Genomic DNA, 20,273 nt, shown 5'->3' with positions numbered 1-20,273 from the left:
TTGGGCCGCACGTCGGAAGTCCACCACTACATTGACACCGGTTCGCACCAGCCGTTGCGTCAAAGACCGTACCGCGTCTCTGCTGCAGAGCGTTGCGTCATCAACGACCAGGTCGAAGATATGCTACGCCGTGCCGTTATTCAACCATCCCACAGTCCTTGGGCATCTCCTGTCGTGCTTGTTCGCAAGAAGGACGGGTCTATTCGTTTTTGCGTCGACTACCGTCGCTTAAATAAGGTGACGCGGAAAAACGTCTATCCTTTGCCGCGCATCGACGACGCCCTTGACAGCCTTCAAGGAGCAGAATTCTTCTCGTCCTTAGACTTACGTTCTGGCTACTGGCAGGTTCCGATGGCTGAAGCTGATCGCGAGAAAACTGCATTTATTACACCTGACGGGCTGTACGAATTTAACGTGATGCCCTTTGGCCTTTGCAACGCACCTGCCACGTTTGAACGACTCATGGACAACACATTGCGTGGCCTCAAGTGGTCTATGTGTTTATGCTACCTCGACGATATTGTCGTTTTCTCTCCCGATTTTCCTACCCATCTACATCGGCTCAGACAGGTTTTGACGTGTTTAACCAACGCTGGACTGCAACTCAACCTTAAGAAGTGCCGTTTCGCCGCGCGGGAGCTGACCATCTTAGGCCACATAGTATCTAAGCACGGTGTTCTACCCGACCCTGCGAAACTTCGTGCCGTCGCCGAGTTCCCGAAGCCTGTTACCATCAAAGAGCTTCGAAGTTTTGTCGGACTATGCTCCTACTTCCGGCGCTTCGTCCGAAATTTCGCGTCCATCATGTCGCCGTTGACCCAGCTCCTACGCGGCGACACAGACCTCTCCTCCTGGTCTCCTGAGTGCGACGTCGCGTTTGCTACGCTCCGTCGTCTGCTCACTTCGCCTCCCATCCTTCGCCATTTCGACCCAACAGCTGCAACTGAAGTGCATACAGACGCTAGTGGGGTCGGTCTTGGCGCTGTCCTCGCCCAACGTAAGCCCGGCTACTCCGAATACGTCGTCGCCTATGCGAGTCGCACGCTGACAAAAGCAGAGACCAATTACAGCGTCACTGAAAAGGAGTGCTTAGCTCTAGTATGGGCGCTTACCAAGTTCCGCCCGTATTTGTACGGTCGCCCGTTCGACCTGGTAACGGATCACCATGCCCTTTGTTGGCTCGCCACGTTGAAAGATCCGTCTGGCCGACTAGCCCGTTGGGCACTCCGAATTCAGGAGTACGATATTCGCGTCATCTATCGCAGCGGACGCAAGCACTCTGACGCGGACGCCTTGTCTCGTTCGCCTCTACCTCCAGACTCGGCCTGCGCAACGAACTGCACACACTCGGTCACATCTCTCGACATTGACTCCGTAGCTACTGAACAACGCCGTGACCCATGGATCGCTTCTCTTTTCGGCTATCTTTCGGGAGCCTCGACCACTCCTGCATCCCGATCTCTCCGCCGCCAAGCTGCCCATTTCGCCATTCGTGATCGGCTGCTACACCGACGGAACTACGCTCCCGCAGGCCGTAAATGGCTCTTGGTAATTCCCCGAAGCTTAAGATCACAAATATGTGCTGCCTTCCACGACGATCCACAATGTGGCCATGCCGGAGTTTTCAAAACCTATGAACGTATTCGCCATCGCTACTACTGGCGCGGCATGTACAACTTTGTACGAAAATTTGTTCAGTGCTGCCCCGACTGTCAGCGTCGCAAATCACCGCCTTCACGCGCGTCCTTGCAGCCACTTCCGTGCCCTGCCAACCCCTTCGACCGCGTCGGCATAGATCTCTACGGCCCACTTCCAATGACACCGGATGGCAATCGGTGGATCATAGTCGCTGTGGACCATTTGACACGCTACGCCGAAACTGCTGCTCTGCCAAGTGCCACTGCGCGGGACGTAGCGTCTTTCGTCCTACGCCGATTCATCCTTCGACATGGCGCACCTCGGGAACTCCTTAGTGACAGAGGTCGAGCCTTCCTCTCGGAAGTCGTCGAATCTCTGCTTTCCGAATGCCACGTTGTTCATCGACGGACCACGGCATACCACCCGCAGACTAACGGGCTCACCGAACGATTCAACCGCACCCTCGGTGACATGCTCGCGATGTGCGTGACATCTGATCATGGTAACTGGGACCGCGTTCTTCCCTTCATAACGTTCGCATACAACACCGCGACACAGGCTACCACGGGATTCTCACCTTTCTTCCTCCTGTATGGCCGCGAACCTTCGCACACCATCGACACCCTCCTACCATATCGTCCGGACGCTTCCGAATGCCCACCTGTGTCCGAAGCTGCCCGACAAGCGGAAGAGTGCCGCCAACTCGCGCGCACCTTTACATCCCAAGAACAACAGCGCCAGAAGGAAAACAACGCCGACTCACTTCCAAGTCCCAGCTATTCCTATGGATCTCTTGTATGGCTGGCTGTTCCGTACCAAGCTCCTGGGCTTTCCTCAAAGCTCGTCCCAAAGTACGAAGGGCCTTACCGTGTTTTGGAGCAAACATCCCCGGTGAACTTTATCATTGAGCCAGTTTCCCCATCTGACGACATGCGCCGGCGTGGACGTGACCTCGTCCACGTGGCACGTCTCAAGCCATACCACAGCCCTCTGCCTTCAGACTCCTAGGTCGCCAGGATGGCTCTTTTCCGGCGGGGGCGAATTGTGAAGAAGAAGACGCGTCGCCGGTCAGCAGTATCGCCAACGCTCGCCTCGCGCTGCTTGTCGCTGGCATCTTTCTGGACGGTGCTCTGCCCCGACTCGCTGTGTTTGTTCAGAGCGTCACCACAGGAACGCACCGCCAATAAACCTCTTCTCAATATATATATATATATATATATATATATATATATATATATATATATATATATATATATATATATATATACATAGCACGTCACTATGCGATGAAGTGATGAGCAGGAGCGTCAAATGAGACAGGGCACACGCGCACAGGCAACAGAGGTTCAATAAATAACGCACTTATATAGGTGCGCAGCACGCGCTTGCGATGCCGTGTATCGGCAATGATGATGATATCTGGTGTTTAACGTCCCAAAACCGCGATATGATTATGAGAGACGCCGTAGTGGAGGGCTCCGGAAATTTCGACTACCTGGGGTCCTTTAACGTGCACCTAAATTTAAGTACACGGGCCTCAAACATTTTCGCCTCCATCGAAAATGCAGCCGCCGCGGCCGGGATTCGATCCCGCGACCTTCGGGTCAGCAGTCGAGCGCCATAACCACTAGACCACCGTGGCGGGGCATGTGTATCGGCAACTATACTGCAGTACTGCACGGCGCCGTAGTATATACTGTTACCAAAATCACGGGCAATGCACTATATATAGCCGCCCTGTATAGGACAGAACACACATAACGTGTATCTGCCACAAGTGCTCTTCGGTACATTCACACGAAAGCACCCACGGCTGCACTTATCGCGAAGAGTCTCCTTTCAACAATCAACAGTTTATACGAGCGCTACTCTGCTCCCGATTAGCATTTACCGATTCCTGCGCGAAATCTCTCACGTTCGAGGCGCGGCGTTTACTAGAGCCGATATTGTCATTTTCCGCGTCAGATAATCTCTACAACGTGCGACGTGCCCCTCGCAAGCACCGATGAAAACAAACAAGGCACGCAGTTTCTGTATTCTGTTTCCGTTCCCGCGACTGTCGCGGCGATGGATTAAAAATGCGGCGCGACAGAAGGCGAGCCGCTACTCGCGAAGATAGTGGCGTCGAGTGCGGCGTCCCACGCCCAGCCTGCAGCATGGCCTTCGCGGCGAGCAGTCCTTGGCTAGTGCCGTCCAGGTAACGGCTTCTTTCTCCCGGGAGCTGATATTCACCGATAACCAGGTTGCACAGCGCGGTGCGGAGTAAAATAATTTAACAGCAGCACGCTCTTGCGGCAGGCACAACGCTACAGAGTGAAACGGCATGTTTCCCGCTGAGTGGCGCCCCAGGAAAAGCAAGGCATCGGGTCCCGCGTTGAGAAGATTCTCGGCTTCGACGAGGCGCGAGAATGACGACCGCCGTGGTGCATTACGACGGAAGCATGGGCCCTTGCAAATGCACGGAACTGGATCTCGCTGGCGGCGCGGGGTATGCCTGCGGCGACGAGCCGAATCCCATTGATCGTGCGACGATGAGATCCGGCGGCGTTTGCCACAGAGTCGGCCAAGTGGCCGATCGAGTGTGCTGCGCAATCGAACGCACGCTCCAAGGGAAAGTCCGGGCAACGCAGCCGATTTGAGTCACGCGCGTTCTGGCACGCCGAGCGGTCGAAACGGAGACCGGCTGGCGTCGTCGTGACTGAGGAGGAGGGCGAGCGGTGCACGCTCAACAAGGTGCGGCGTGTACAAACACTGCCTCCCCAGCAGGCGAACGTTCATTACCTTCGGCGCCCACCCCCGCATGGAATGCACCGGAACGGGGTCTTTCGGGCCGCGCCCGAGATGCGCGCGCTTCCGCGGTGCAAGGCACTTTTTGTATTCGTTAGGGCGTTGCAAAGCATTTCAAAGCGCTGTTCCCTTATGCGGCGCGCAAATACTGCTGCTCCACTTTCTAACCTCCGGTGCTGCCAGGTTGGTACGCGCACTATGGAAATATATATTCAGTGTTTGCTATTACATAATTACACGAAGGAAATGCCGATTAACATGAATTCACTATACCGGCTCTCAAGCAGTGGCAAATCAATAAGGTCCCCTCTGACGGAGAAATTTTGTCGATGTGGCCCTCTGCAGGCTCCAATCCACAAAACGGTTCGTACGCTGTACAGGCGGTACCCAGCCGAAGGCAGCTGACTCAGACCGTGATTTGAACCATATCTCAACGCAAGCGAACGGTGTACTACAGCCGGCCGACATTACTGTGATGCTGTGAAAATGTCTGAACGGTCTTAAACGTACTTTTTCAAGCGAAATGACGCCTACAGTAATACTCTGTCTTAACAAGCGTCTTTGCCGCTATCATAATCGACGATAAGTCATAATATGGAACGCACGAAATCTAGGTGCAGCTCTCTGCTGTGGGTTTTTAAGCGATTAAGCAGTTAGCCAAACCGGTCGTAGAAAAGCTAGATACTAAAACGTGCCAACTAAGGCTAAATGAATTATTTTTGGCACTGAATTTCACGTTCCTTGCTCACAAAACAGGCAAGACCTGCTAACAGTGATACCGAATCGTGCCGCTGTGCAACGTCGGTACGCATAACCACTACAGATGCGACTACATATAGCCAATCGAAGAACCTATAGCATGCCAGAAGGAGCCGCTATTTCCTTGGATGAGAAATCACTGGCCCCGGTATAGGCTACTGAGGCGGCGCAATCGCAGCAGGCGCGCGCGCATCGCCGGCGATTGTCGAAGCAAAGAACGCGGCAGCTCCGGACTGCCACTGTGCGCGAGGCGCCATCATAAGAGAGTCGCCGCCGTCGACAATGGGTTGAGAAAGCGCGCCAGGCCACAAAGAGGGTCACAGCGAAAGGCCACACGCCGAACAGCGGCGCCTAAAAATAAGGCGCCAAAGGGGGGCCCGCGCAAAAGGCGAGCCGCTGTGCAGCGCGCCGCAGCTTCTCTCTGAGGCGCAGGATCATTCAGATCGCCGGCTTGCTCCAGGAAGCAGGCCGCAGAGGAGCCTTCCACGCAGTAGGCGACGGAAGCGGAAAGCCACAGACGCCGGGATTACGCCTTCCGAATGCCGATCGGCGCGTTTCTCAACGAGAGGTTGGGCGCACGACGGCGACCTTTTGAGCGGACCACGAGAGAACGTGCACTATGAGAAAGTCAAAGGAGGAGGCGCTCTGCACCGTGCGCGAGTAAATATAGGGTGTCCCAGCTAAACGTTAGCCAAGCTGTTGCTTCCTTCTTTTTTGTTAGCCAAATAACGAGTGTGCGTTTGTGGCGGAAAAGAGGACAGATGACCGTCTCATAGCCGTATATCATACCAATTTCGTTTGTTTTCCTTAGGTTGACGGGGACACACCGTGTAAGGCACTTCATTGATACGCTGAGTTAGGAGCACTCGGCATGTTTGAACCGTCGGCGCACGAACAGGAGCAGAAAAGGTCGACTACAGCGACGACCTTCAAGAGCGCCTGTTTCATGCCCTCTGGAATCCGATAATAGATATTAGCCATAAATGTTTCTTATCGTGGCGCGATGCGTAACCGCACGTTGCGATCTCAGCATAATCCAGGGCAGCAACCGAATTCTGTGCTGACCGCCGCGCGGAAGCGCTATACATCAGGCAGTTTCAAAAAGCGTACGCTAAGTTAGCGGTCCTTGCGGTCGCCCGCTATTTCCGTCACTTAACGGCCGCCCGCAAGAGGTTAGCGTACGGCGCATGCGCAGTTGCGGCAAACGCTAACGCAAAGCTTAGCGTACGCTATTCTAAAACTGCCTAATAAAATGATTCAAACTTGCGTTATCAACGCGAATGTTTTCAGGACACAAGCTGCAAGGTAAAAGGAAAGCGAGAAGGAGCGTCGAGATGACCTCGCGCCACACAGGGGCAGCTAAACATAGCACGCCGAGAAGAGTGAGAAACCCACGAGATGGGCCTCCGCAAAACCCCCGTCTCAATGACTAACTATACGAACCGGTTGTGAAAACGGTAGTGCAGTGTTCGTACTGTGGCCTTGTCTCGTACAGCCTAAAGACTTTAGTACAGCCGACTCGGTATATGGCCACCAGGGGCACGGTGCTGTATCTTTGCAATATACGGCAACCGTCGAATAGGGATCAACCGGTGCAATGCTCAACGCATCGCTACACTATGTGTTACATATATTGCGAAAATGCGCGTACGAAGAACTATTACAAGTCCCGTGTTAGATACCTGCGGACATGCAGAATCTGAGCAACAACGGGCCACTAGATTTTGGAAGGTCCCAAAACCACGATATGATTATGGAAATTCCGGAAATTTCGACCACCTGGGCCTCAAGCATTTTCGCCTCCATAGAAAATGCGGCCGCCGCGGCCGGGATTCGATCCAAAGACCTGCGGGTCAGCAGTCGAGCAACATAACCACTAGACCACCGTGGCGGGTCGATTTTGGAAGGTACACAGGACAGTAATTGCTCCCGTCTCGCGAAGTATATGGGCAGCCACTTGTGCCACCTGTTATCTGCGTCTGCTGCTTGTTGTCTCGTGCCGTCTGATGCGCACTATTACCGAAGTTATATATTATTTTTAACTGATTATCGTTATGATAAGTTCGTTCCGAAATGCCTATCTGGTCGCAACGTGTTCTTGCTGCTGATTTACTCTGTCAAGTAAATGGTCAGTCGCAGGATCGATCGTGTATTTACGGTAAAGGGCAGAGAGTACAGCCGCATCTGAGGTGCATTATACAATACGAGCCCTAACGATCTTGCTAAACTGCATTTTATTTTGCTTGAAGGGCTCGACTTTGTAATTATAACTACCGAAATCCGACCGACGCTGCCAAGAGTATCATATTGCAAATGCAGCCATCAATTGGGGTGTTTGTCGTTTGCACCGCTCTCAAACACCCATCTCGACAGGTATGCAAAAAACAAATACTTCGATTTACACTGAAGCTTTGTCTTCAACGTGGTATATCTATCACTGAACTTTTTTTCGCCCTTCATGACGGAGTATGGCTAGAAGACCGCTTTCACTTCGCAAAGAAATAACTAACACGTTTGTAGAAAGGCGTGAAAATACACGTAAAAAACTACAATTACTTTTAGGCAGGATTCCTTTCATTTACTATTTATGGTATAGCATCGAAACACCAGCTAATGTTTGAATTAAAGCTTCAAGACACTAAAAGAGCGAACGCAGCATGTACATACCCTCGATGGAATGAAGTTCCACTAAAAAAAAAAAAAAAACAAAACATTTTGCGCTCTCTCACTGCTTCCCAAAAATCGTGGCTCGAGTCGGAGAAAGTACACATACACCACGTTACGGGAGCCTGTCGGCGATGAGCGAATATTCTGACCGCATTCGGCGGAACTCGCCGTAGCCAGCAAGATCGCCCGAAAACAAATTCCCCCCTCCATGTACACTATACACGCAGGAACGGCTTCTTATAAGCGCTCCGAATTCAACAGACAGTGAACGCACGTACAGCTTTCGCTGGCACAATTTTCTTTCTCCCTTTCTTTCGGGCCACCAAGTAGTTCGCCGTTGAACTGTATGCATTCACCGTGGCCCGTGGCAGACACCGTTTCAACCTGTTTTTTTTATAGACTGAGCTACATTTTCTTCTTCGCTCCTTGCACAACCCGACCAGGGACGACAATAGCACGGCGATCCATTTCGCGGCCTGAAAAAAAAAAAGGGGAGTGGGGGGGTCTGCCTGCAGGGTCATAGGTCGCCGCTCGACGGCGTCCAAGGCGGCTGCCCGTAGCGGGCTGTTCCTTTGTGTCAGCGGAGAAGCGGCCACTGATACACTTTGGGTGAACGCGAGGCGGGCGAGACATGCGGCTCCACACGAAGCACAAACCTGCGCCCCGCTCTCTGGACAACGCCAGACAGGAGCACGCGCGCAGAAGAAAGCTTGACGAACGAAGTTGCGACGGTGGAACAGCAAAGAAAATGTAATTTCACGAAACCGCCCGTATATATAGTATAGCGCGTTAAACGCTGCAGCGTTGGTCGTTCTAACAGAAACAGCGCGAGGAGGCAACGACCGCACTCAAGAAATAACAAATATACAAGCAGGAGCCCTGTGGCCGTTGTCTTGCGGCGGTGCTGTCGCAATTATATTGCGAATTTAGCTGCCCGAATTTCGGCTATCCTCAACAAAAGCGTTATCCACATCATTATGAGGGCGGCGGTGCTAATAGTGTCGAGGTTACCGCGAAATTACATAGTATGCGCTCTTTCACGGGCTGCGCTCTTTGCTCCAAATCGCTTCTTCGCTCCGTCAGTGAATAGCGTGACCGAACCGCTTGTCTATTTGTTTGTGTTTACCCGGTACACAGACGTACACATTACAGAGGGTAGAATGTTTGTCTGGACAACTGTGAGGAAAAACGAAAAGTAAAAACAAATTAAAATATAAATGTACCGCGAACATGCTGTGGCTGCCGATAGTAATAAAAGAAAATAAAGAAACACTCGCGCAACAGATTTCGAATGTAAAAGGTCGAAGCGGAAGAAACACAACTCTGTAGCGTTTTAACTGTGCAAACTCCCGATGTCGTATTGCGATTGCGAGCACCGTTGAGGTGTAAAATATCCACACTTGCACTATCTTATGACGAAATTACCTGCAAGCATAGCTCACTCCCATGATGAATAATTAAGAGCACCATTAAGGGAGAGCGAGGAGAACAGCTCGTCGCGCCGTAGCCTAAAGTTGCCACATAAACCCAAACAGCGTAGACGTAAGATCAGGTTCAAAGAAAAGGCAAACGGGCGGGCACCTCTTGTTCTTCAGCATACAGCGTCTAATTATAGCAGCCTAAGCGACCGCAGGTCTTGTTCCAGCAATATTCAGGATGAAACACACACACACACACACACACACACACACACACACACACACACACACACACACACACACACACACACACACACACACACACACACACACACACACACACACACACACACACACACACACACACAGATCACAGTAGCTATTGCAGGCACTGCAACGCTAGACCACATGCTCTGGCGTTGCCCCTCGTTACGAGGCACGGACGACATCAACAAGTGGCTATCCGCAATCAAAAGCCCCCTTGCCGGGGCTCAACTATGGGCTGTCCAGAGGGCTCACGATGCGGCGGTAGGGCTTGGCCTGACTGTATCCAACGTGGGAGCGGCCCCGCTGCGCGCCGAGTCGTGCACCTCAGGACGTTCAATAAGGTTTTGCATCCATCCAAGGCAATTTTTGCTATTTGAAATTTCGCCCATGAATTAGGTGAAGAAAGAGATTACAGTCGGCTATGGTGAACTCGAACATCATGATGCCCCACTCAGTGATTACATGACGCATTGTCGAAAAGCGTACGAGCATTTCCGTCAATGTGTACTTACTCATACGGAAGTGAGAACACACGTACAAAAAATGTATCACATTATTACTCTTCTTGGCGCATGAATATTTAACATAATTTAAAATGTACAAATCCCGTTCGTCGAAACCAAGAGAACCACCTGCTGCTCTATAGACATAACAATACAGGGAGGGTTATCTACTGTTGTATTATGTTGTAAATGCGTTCAGAAAGCCCAAGTGTGCACGAGGGGCAAGGCTATCTATAGAAAACGTGAAGGTGCTTATAAATGCAGACCGCGAGGCGATCCGCAGATAAGACGCCGCAACGCCCTGCGGTCGCTCCTATTGTGTGCAGACGCCAACGCACAGCGCTCACTTTCAGCTCACGATTCATTCAAAGATGCCTGGCCGCATAGTGGACATCGCGTATGCTGCTCCACGTGTGGGTCGAGATGCGCGCGGGGTGCCGAGCGAGCAGGACAGTGGAACAGGAAGCTGCAACGCACCCACCCATAGCTATTCTGGTCAAATGCGGCGGCACCGTATATTCCCGCGCGCTTGCTCCACAAGGCCCCCGCTGTGGGAACTTGCTTCGCATAATGAGTTAGGCAGGCAGCGATACGCGAACCGCGCGCATACGACAGCGTGACCGCGGATGTAGAATATTTCAGGAAAACTATAAGTGTAGCTTTTTTTCCACTAAAAAAAAAAAAAAAACGAAACACGCGCGAACCAAAAAAGGCGCCGTATATGCAGCAGCAGCGGCGTCTTATCACGCTCGCAGATTACAGTTAAAGGCGATACAGGCACGGGCGTCCGTCCCATAATATTAATAAAAGAAAAATGTTGCTAGTTCACTACTATAATCCCTCCTGCCGCCATTTCAGCGCCTTTATTTATTTCTTGTTAATGCGCAGTGGTGGCTTAGCAGCTGTGGGGCTGCGCTGCAACACAAGGGCGCGGGTTTCGATGGGGCGAATTGCAAGGATACCTACCCGTGCACTATTATTTAGGTTAGATAAACCAAGGCGATAAAATAATCCGGAGCCCCCCCCCCCCCCCCCCCCCCCTCTACGGCGCACCTCACAATCATATCGTATAATTTCACCGCAAAACTCCCGAATTCCTTTACTTAAGTAACGTTATATAGCGAATGCACCTCACGGAGGTATCAACCGCCTTGAGGTGCATTCGCTATCAACCCGGCAAGTGTGGTTAATGACCGCGCCTTTTTCGATGTGCGCAGAATCGGCTAAAATGGTGGCCCTGAGGCGGGCCGAGGAGAGCCGTGATTCCGGCGGCTGCGGGCTGAAGTCAGCATGGAGACTCGGTGGCCGCGCGGCAGCGGCTTCGTCCACTCGCTACTACTGCTGCTGGTGGTGGCGACGCCCAGCGGTCGGACGCAACTGGCAGAGCTCCCGGCGCTCGGGTGCAGCTACGACCACGGTCAGCAGGCGCTCCTGTGTTCGAACACCACCCTGGACAAGGTGCTCACGTCGCTGCGAATCTTCGGCACTTTCCTGAACCAGACGCTGCAGCCGCGCAGCCTGACCATCTGGGACAGCCAGCTTCCGCAGCTGCCCTTCTTCCTCGGACAGTTCAACCGCTCGTTGCACACGCTGCGCCTAGTGCGATGTCACACGCAGCACATCTTCCCGGACGCCTTCGCCGGCCTCGAGCAGCGGCTCACCACGCTCGACCTGTCCGAGAACTCGCTCTACTCGGTGCCGTACGCGCTCGGCACGCTGCGCAGTCTCGAAGTGCTCAACCTGTCCCGGAACTCTATAGCGGTGCTTCGGCCGGGCCCCGTGTTCTCGCGCATGCGCGCACTCCGCGTACTCGACCTCTCGGGGAACCTGCTCGGCGTGGACCCGCAGTTCGTGACGGGAGCCCGAGCGGCGGAGGGGGACCACGCCGAGCTGTCCATGAAGCTGGCCGAAAACCTGACGGCGCAGGACTTCGATGTGGCGCCGCTGGCCGGCAGCCTGGAGCGGCTGCTGCTCGGCGCGAACCGACTGGCTACCGTGCCCGAGCAGCTGCACCGTCAACTGTTTGCTCGCCTCCGGGAGCTCGACTTGAGCGACAACGCGCTCAGCACGCTGCCAAACTTCGGCGCCGCGCTTACGCCAAACCTGGCCGACTTCAGCGCGCGCAACAACCAGCTCGAAACGGTGCCTTTTTACAGCATCCCGCCGGCAGAAACGAACGTCGACTTGACAGGTATGAGATATACCGGATGTTCACCAATTGTAGATCACTGCACGTTGAAAGCTTTCCATATTCATTTCAATATTTCACTGTTTAAAGCAAGATGCCTGTTATACCTTTGGTTAGCTGTACATAATGAGCTTAAATGTTTGGCTTTGGCATTAACTTACATAGTATACTGCATAATGCTCGCGCATCTGAGTACTGCGTTTATTTCACAATTCACACACTTTTAAAACTTTGTTGGGAATGTGCCCACAGCTTTTTATCTCAGGTCATTTGCTCCATTTCTCATGTCTCTCAGTATCGCATGATTATCTTTAAGGTTTCTTTTTTTTTTTTCATAGCATGGTCCGAACCAAAAGAGAAAATTCTACCACGGAGCTGATACGAACTAGAGGGCGTTAAGCTGTAACACGACGCTACGCTACCTACATAAGATGGGTACGACTACCATTGAACGTATCCGTCAGACAAACATATTCGTGCAACACCTAAAATGCACAAAGGGACTAGTCCCACACAGTTCGAAAAGCAGGCACTTGAAGAGTCATTTTAAATAAGCAATTCTATGCTGCCGTGCACATAGAATATCGCAGAGGTACGCGAGCAAGAAATGACTCATACATATGCAAGAGAACACTGCTTTTTACTATGACGCAGCAAAAAAAATGTTAAAAATCTACTGTATTTGTTCAGCCTGAACAATGATCATGAAAAGTATAAATGTATACATAATTATGGGTGTAATAATAGACTATAACAAACATGAAGGAAGTCCTAAGTCTCACTTTGTCCACAGCAATCGATGCGGTAAAGACGATACTTTGCTGAACATTATTTTCAGTCCTTGCACAAATCAATTCTGCGGGCCTTCACACAAGTTCTGTGCACCAAGTGACCGCATTACAGGCACATGGTGACAGGCACACAGAGCCGCGGCGCCTTCTCGTTACAGTTACCAGCGCACACCAGACATACATATATAGGCATCTGCGTCGCTTGTTTCTTTGGGTAGATTCTAGATTTGTAATAGCCTTCAATTAAGTAATATCAGTCCTACGAGAACACACCATAACAAAGCGCAGAATAAAATATATTATGCATGACGTGTTATCCTAAGACGCACTGCTGTAACCCCACCTCTTTCTATGCGCCTCTCATGAATTCTTGTATATGCAACGTTTTGTGCGCACACTATTAAGCGTGGCGGTGATATAATTTCGTCAGTCAACAATTTCATCGCGCTCTCTTTCATCTTGTAAACTCTGCTATGCAAGGACTGTCAAAGGAGTCTGATCTTGTAAACTCTATTATGCAAGGACTGTCAAAGGAATGATGTAGACGAGAGAATACAAGGATGGCAAAGGAACACACGCAGAAGCAGCGCAAAACATAGGAAGGCATAGCTGCATGACGCCCAACAAGCTGAGGTGCTGTCATCAGCCGTAAATGAGGCACGCAATGCGAAGAGTCTGCTAAACGAAACTTAGCGCACAGCGTTCCATCCGAATCGTGGACGATCAAAAAGAAGGTATAGGACAGGTGCTTGCATGAGCGCTATTTATTAAGAACCTTGGCATCGTTGCGATTCTCCTATAAAGCTCGAGACACGCGCGCGGGAAGCCCATTAAGGCTGCGCGATGTGGGCTCGCCGGCCTTTCCATCAGTGCTGGCGAAGACAGCGGAGGTCGCCCGAGAGGAAGACGCCCTGCAGGAAAGCCCTCTCGGACGGGAAATGAGCCGGCGGTTGCACACAAAAGCGCGCGGTTAGCTATATGGGAGGGTTCAGCCTTCACCCCAAAGCGAGCTGCCTTTGTATCACGCACGCCGAGGGCTCAGAAAGCTTGACAGAGAGCAAGGACCCTTGCTATGGGCGCGATGAGACGCACGGCTTCGCAGACAGGCGGGCATCAAAAGCAATTGCCGCGCGGGATATCTGCATGCGCTAACGAATTGCGCGCACATCGAAGGGCCGAACGTGATGGGGGCTCTTCAGAGAGGAGGGGCCGTTTAGAGGATCCCGCTCTTGGCGAGTGCATCCTGTCAGGCACCCGTGCAGCGCCTCCCGAATCGACGCGAAACGTGCTTGCGGCTCTACACTCTTACAGCCTGTCTGCGCTCCAGTTCCCAGAGATATACCGACACTTTGTCCGTGGCGGCAGACCACAACAGTCAGCGACGCGGCACTCTGAAAACTCTTTCGGAGGTTACAACTAGCACAGCACCGGTATCAAGCGAGATTGGGCCTTTAATGTTAGCGCATTACGACACTGCGGATATTATGTATCCTTCAGCTGACACACACCGTTCTTGCACTTATCGGTTTAATTATGCATCCTATGATCACCGTCCATGATTCGACTACAGGATTTATTGCAGTCACTCGGCTGATAAAAAAAGAAAAAGTTGGCACAGTCGATACAGAGCGGCAAAATTACAATCCGCGTACCGGTTACGCAACAGTGCAGTCTCTGATGCGGGGCAGGGCCGAGCGCAACTGGCGATGTCGCTGCGCTCAAAGGACGCATCCCCGCGCTTTGTTCGCTTCGCTGCGAGACGCAAAAAGCAAAAGTGACCCGCTTCGGGCTGCCCGACTCTAAGAACATCCAGTCGCAACAACGGCGATCGCCGTTCTCCAACAGACAACGGCCGCCGCCCAGTGGTGGCGACGACTCGCCACCGCCGGCTCAGCGCCGAGCGGCGAGACCGGATCGAACGAAAATTGCCAGCACCCGCATAGAGTGCCCGATATGCTGATTTTCTCCGCAACGCCGAAGAAAAGAACGAAAGTACACCGACTGCAACGGCCCCTAACAACCGCGTCTCCAATTGCTGCACGCAACAGCGCGCAGCAGCCGTCTACCAGTCCTGTCCGAGAGCGGGGAGGCGCCGGCCGGCGCCCAGGGAAACGCTGCGCGCGGGAGCGGCGGCGAGAAGCAGGCCAGGGGCATCGCTGACGCTTCGCACAGGCGAGACCGCGGCCAAAAACGACAGCCTCCCTCAGGCAAAACGTGTCACGAACACAAAGAACGGGCGCGCGACGGTGGCGGCAGAACGTGAGTGAGTGCTATTACGTCGGCACACATCCGCGCACGGCCTAGCAGCCGAATGTAGCTCGACCTCCTCCGCCATCTTCAGGGAGCCAAAAAGCGACTGGGAATGGGAAAGCCTTCCCCCACTACACACTGCTTCTTTTTTTTATTTATTCGTTTGTATCCTTTTCGTTCACACCCAGAGAGCGAGAGAGTGGCAGACACTGAAATTCGAAATTGCGCCGCTGACAGTGCGACCAAAGTCATCAACCGCTGGGTCGTTGGAAAAGCCTGTGAATGTCTGGAAGAGACAAGCCCAGCTGCAAAGAGAAACAAGAAAGATCCAGCATCCGAAGATAGTTTGACGGCCTTGTCTCCACCAGACAAGAGGCCGAGGAAAAAAAAAAAAAACTATGGGTCTGTGACCACAGATTCCCGCGACGCAGCACTGATGTACAAACGTGTACAAAGATGATAAGGAGGGTAGAGCGGGAGATAGGAGTGTTCCAGTTCATTACTTGGACTGCATAAAAGCACAATAGTCTGCAGACTTTTGCATAGCGTAGACGCCGGCTCCAGATATAGGACCACGTTTTAGACCAGTGGGGCAATGATGAAAATGCGTTCATGAACAGAATCCTCCTATACCTATTTATTAACCGTTTGTATTTTATTCTATAAATATCTTATTAGGTAAAAAAAGGCATTGCGGGGACAAAAAAAGAAAATAGCGTCACAATCACGGATTCCGGAATTGTGTGTAATCTAGAGGTGGTTCCAAGTGACACGTCTTTAGCCAATTCAGTTTTTAATTTTTAGGGTTTTGTATAATGGAATCACGATATGGTTATGAGGCAAGCCTTAGTGGTGGGATCCGGATTAATTTTATCCACCTGGGGTTCCTTGAGGTGAACCTGATTTTATATCACACGGGTGTACTTGCAATTCGTTCCCATCGAAACACGGCTGCCATGGCCGAGAATCGAACCCTTGTCCTCGATCTCAGCAGTGCGACACCTTACCTGTTAAACTACCACGGCGGGTCTACGTGTCAAGGGGAACACTCTTGGACTACCACTTAACTGAACACACGCATTGTCTATATTGCATAATCGCACTCACCTGGATGGAGTCTTTGCCGCCGCTTCGCAAAGCTCTGATCAGAAGTTATTTACAGCCGTAAAAAGGCATTCACTCTCTATCGTTGAGCTACGTAATTCACAGGGACATACAGTGCTCGCACTTGCGCGCAGGACAACCAACATCAGTACGACTTAAACGTTAACACGCAGGACACATTTGGATGCATCACATGTCGTCCAAGACGTTGCAAGCGAACGCGTCGTCGGCGCTCAATGTTGCCATTATCATGGTAGCTATTGGCAGCTGAGGCCTTACCGCGAGCGACGATATTCTAGACATCTGCGTTCTCCATATTACACCATGCGTTAAACACATCAGCAGATGCGTTTGGCACCTATTAATCGTCGATTCCAGGAAAATCCCACACGTTGGATTTTCCATAATGGTGCCACTGGTTGAAGAAGCGTCGACGTGCATAGGAGAATGGGCATTGGTGTCGTCTACCTTCGTGGGCGGTGGTCCCGCAGCGCATAAGAGCAGTCAGCGGGTTTGCATGCAGACTGTGTCCGATCCCCGAGCTGCACGAAAAGGGTCCCCTTTCCTCCTGCATCTTCCCGTTTGTGAAGTACGGCGTCAATTTGTCTTCGGAAGCCAGTCACGGAAGACATGGCTGTTCCGAAACCTTACAGCGTAAAGAAGACGGGGAAACAAGAGCCGTCCCCGAGGGCGCACGCTTTAGTCCGACAGCACAGGCTGCATTGCGCAACTACTTTAACCTGCTTTTTTCCCGAGCCGCGCTGCCATAGGTACGGCAACAGCAGCAGGCGGGCCTTTGTTTCTTTTTCTTTTCGGCTCCGCAACCGGTTTGCGCGACAAACTACACGCTACATTACAAAGGACCGGGTGCGTGCTTTCTTTCGTCTCAGCAACCCAAGAAGCAAACACGCGGGCCGAGCACGCCCTGAATGCGCCCACTCCGAGACAGCCGCGGCAAGCATCAGTTTTTTCTTTGCCTCCTGCATCCCTTTCCTCCTTGGAAGCATTCTTTACTTATCTCTCTTGCTCACGCCCTCGGCTGCCCCGCGGGTCTGTTGCTTAACCATCGCTTTATGATCCTATAACGTTTAAAAGCAGCCCAAACAATGTACAGTACGCATGTCCTTTGTCATTGTTATGCAAAAGGAACCGGTTACGCTATCTGTACCGGAATAACTGTAATGGCGAAAATAAAGCAGAGTAAGTTACTGTTCGACAAATTAGTGATCATAAAGAGCGTGGAGAAACACCACCTCTAGGGTGAAATCTGGGTGATAGTTATATGAAAGCGTCCGGCAATTTTTCCGTGTACCATACTACTTACGAGGTGTCTCTTTGGGAAAACGGGAGCTGAGACAGTGTCGGAGCATAAGGAAGGAGGGGGGGGGGGGGGGAATAAAAAAACGGAGGCTTGCTATCAGCTCCAATGGCTGTGCGCTGTCGGTGAGGACACTGTCTGACGAATGTCAACACATGGCTGCGCACTGCCGCATTTTCAGGATGCCGCTGCTGTCACATCTCTGTGTTGCGGAAAAGCGTGCGCATAGTGCACGCGAGGAGATACACTAGTACGCGCTTAGCTTAGCTCTCGTACGCGCTTCTTTCGCCGTTATTGAAAGGTGTCTCGCTGTACGTCATTTCTTTCTTCTTATCCAATTACCCCTCAGACTCCTCAAAAACCACACTCTATTCACTCTTCAATTAACCGCCTTTCACTTCCGCAAACCCTCAGAGACCTAAATTTGCATTTACATCAGTTATCCACTTTAGAAACATGTAACAAATATGAACAACATCGTCGTAGTACCAGGGGCGGATCCAGGTGCCAACTTTGGGGGGGGGGCGGTTCCTTCATCTGAGCGGGGGGGGGGGGGGGGGGTAGGGTAGGGTGGAGGAGAGACAGGCACTGCAGGCAGGCGGGGGGGAGGACTGACACATGCTTTGGGGGGGGCGATCGCCCCTACCGCCCCCCCCTCTGGATCCGCCACTGCGTAGTACTGACGGAACCACCACTGTCAAGCGGTTGCGGAACAAACAGGAATTCATGACTGCATGTGTTCACTTCGGTACCAGTGTCGGCACGCGCGCGACGCACCCGGTGGTGGAAAATCTGCTGGCACTGCAGGCAACCCTATGCGGTGCGACTGCGGGGCGCTGTGGCTGCGGGAGCTGCAGTCTGAGCCGGCGCCTCGTGTGCGGCTGCCGCCGTGCGCCAGCCCCGAGGGATACCGGGGCCGCTCCCTGAGCTCCATCACTCCCGAGGCACTCTGCTGGCACGGCAACCTGACGCGCCTCTACGGATACCGCCTGCGGGGATTCAGCGAACACTCCCTCCTCGCGCTCACCAGCCTAGAGACCAGCCTCACCGTCACATGGAGCGTCGCCAACAAAGGTATACGTGCACGTGCAGAGCACGAAGATGTGCGACGACACCCGTCCCTGTATAAGTTCTAGTTACTCCAGCAAAGCTTGCCAGAGTTCGAAGTCATGCACACGTATGACGTCAGACTCGCAAAATGTATTTAGCGTTGCGAACAAGGTACGCACGGTATACCGACGATTCTACAGGAGCCACTCACTACCTTTTTCAATGAAACACGGTTGCTCATGGACGCTGGTTCTACTTCCCATGCATACTCCGGTACAAAAAATATCATATGTGGCGTGACGTTCGGAAACTAGAAATCGACGCGTCGCATGCTGCATATCGTTAACGACAAAATCGAGCACGATATTTTTAACGCTGCCGGACGTGCGCCTTTACGAAGGCTTTTTTAGAGTAGACCGATGAGTAAAAGCGAGCTCTGACCGACTGCGTGATCTTTCATACATATATTCCTCGGTTGGTTTTTTCTCCATAAACGAAATCGCGAGTCGAGCAAAGTGTCGTTTTTTTTTTTTTGTTCCATGTGTTTCTTGCGCTAACGTTTATGGCGCAATCTACTAACACAACCATACTAATGTGCTTTTAGTAATTTGTGTATTACGGCGGTGCCGTCGGTGAGCGAAGTTTCATTACGATTAAAACATTACGATTAAAATCAAGACGGATGACATCATAACGAACTACTCTAGGTTTCGCGCACGGCACCGGTATCAAGCAGGTGATTCTAATAACCGTCATGCTGCAAACGTTTATGTCCCGGTTTTCATTTCGTCAAGATGATTAACGCTTTCATGACATGACGTGTCACTTCGTTCCACGGAGAGATAACTTCTTTACGCAAGCTGTCGAGTACTTTTGTGGTCAACACGTCGTCGACCAGTAAAGTAGCATCCTTATCAATTAAGCGTCGACACACATACACACCGATGTCTGTCGTGAGAGGCGGCAAAATAAAGACAGGCGCCAACTGCATGACCACAGAAGTGGGCATACTTTGAGGACGATAGAGTACGTGCTTGCAGCGTTTTTGCCTTTTTTAGTAAATGTCACTCGCGCGCGCCACGGAGTTTGAAGGCTCAGTCGACCGACGGGAGCACCGAGTTTCGAGCGTGGAAAGCCGTTCGGCTCATTGCACTGCCTTTCACCTACTGTAAGTCGTGCGCTGCCAGGCCAAGCGCCTCAAAGATCGCAAGAGGCGTCGAGCAAGTGCAGCGTGACTTCGTTCCTTTCTCTCCCGTCTCCATTTTCACGCTGTAGCGCGGTCAATGACCTGTCGTCACGCTTCGGGTCGTACTTTCGGCACTCACGGAGAACGGAAACGTTCAGTTTCCGCAATACTCGACTGCAGGTACGGCAATCAAACGCCTCGTACGCCTCCGATAAGCTTGGGCGTGAGATGAGAAATCACTTGTACTTTGGTATTTATCCATCTCGATCAACAGATTGCGTTCGTAGTCTCTATTTTATGTCGCTGAAATGTTCCATCTCTGGAAAGGTTCCAAGCGCAAACGTGCC

At 52.0% G+C, this 20,273-nt stretch overlaps 2 protein-coding genes across 3 annotated transcripts in view; one reads left to right on the top strand and one right to left on the bottom strand.

Moving 5' to 3' along the window:
- Positions 1–20,273, bottom strand: part of LOC119378933 (rab3 GTPase-activating protein catalytic subunit) — a 246,529-nt gene that overhangs the window by 83,532 nt on the left and 142,724 nt on the right. The window lies entirely within an intron of this gene.
- Positions 1–20,273, top strand: part of LOC119378934 (uncharacterized) — a 62,334-nt gene that overhangs the window by 37,971 nt on the left and 4,090 nt on the right. Inside the window, exons 2-3 of the mRNA XM_037648030.2 lie at positions 11,257–12,230; positions 18,498–18,764. Of these exons, the coding sequence (XP_037503958.1) occupies positions 11,330–12,230; positions 18,498–18,764 (1,168 nt within the window). The 5' untranslated portion in view covers positions 11,257–11,329. The remainder of the gene's footprint in view (positions 1–11,256; positions 12,231–18,497; positions 18,765–20,273) is intronic.

Source organism: Rhipicephalus sanguineus, chromosome 1 (assembly GCF_013339695.2).
Source record: "Rhipicephalus sanguineus isolate Rsan-2018 chromosome 1, BIME_Rsan_1.4, whole genome shotgun sequence".
Lineage (NCBI taxonomy): Eukaryota > Metazoa > Arthropoda > Arachnida > Ixodida > Ixodidae > Rhipicephalus > Rhipicephalus sanguineus.
This window is presented reverse-complemented; position numbering and strand designations above follow the sequence as displayed.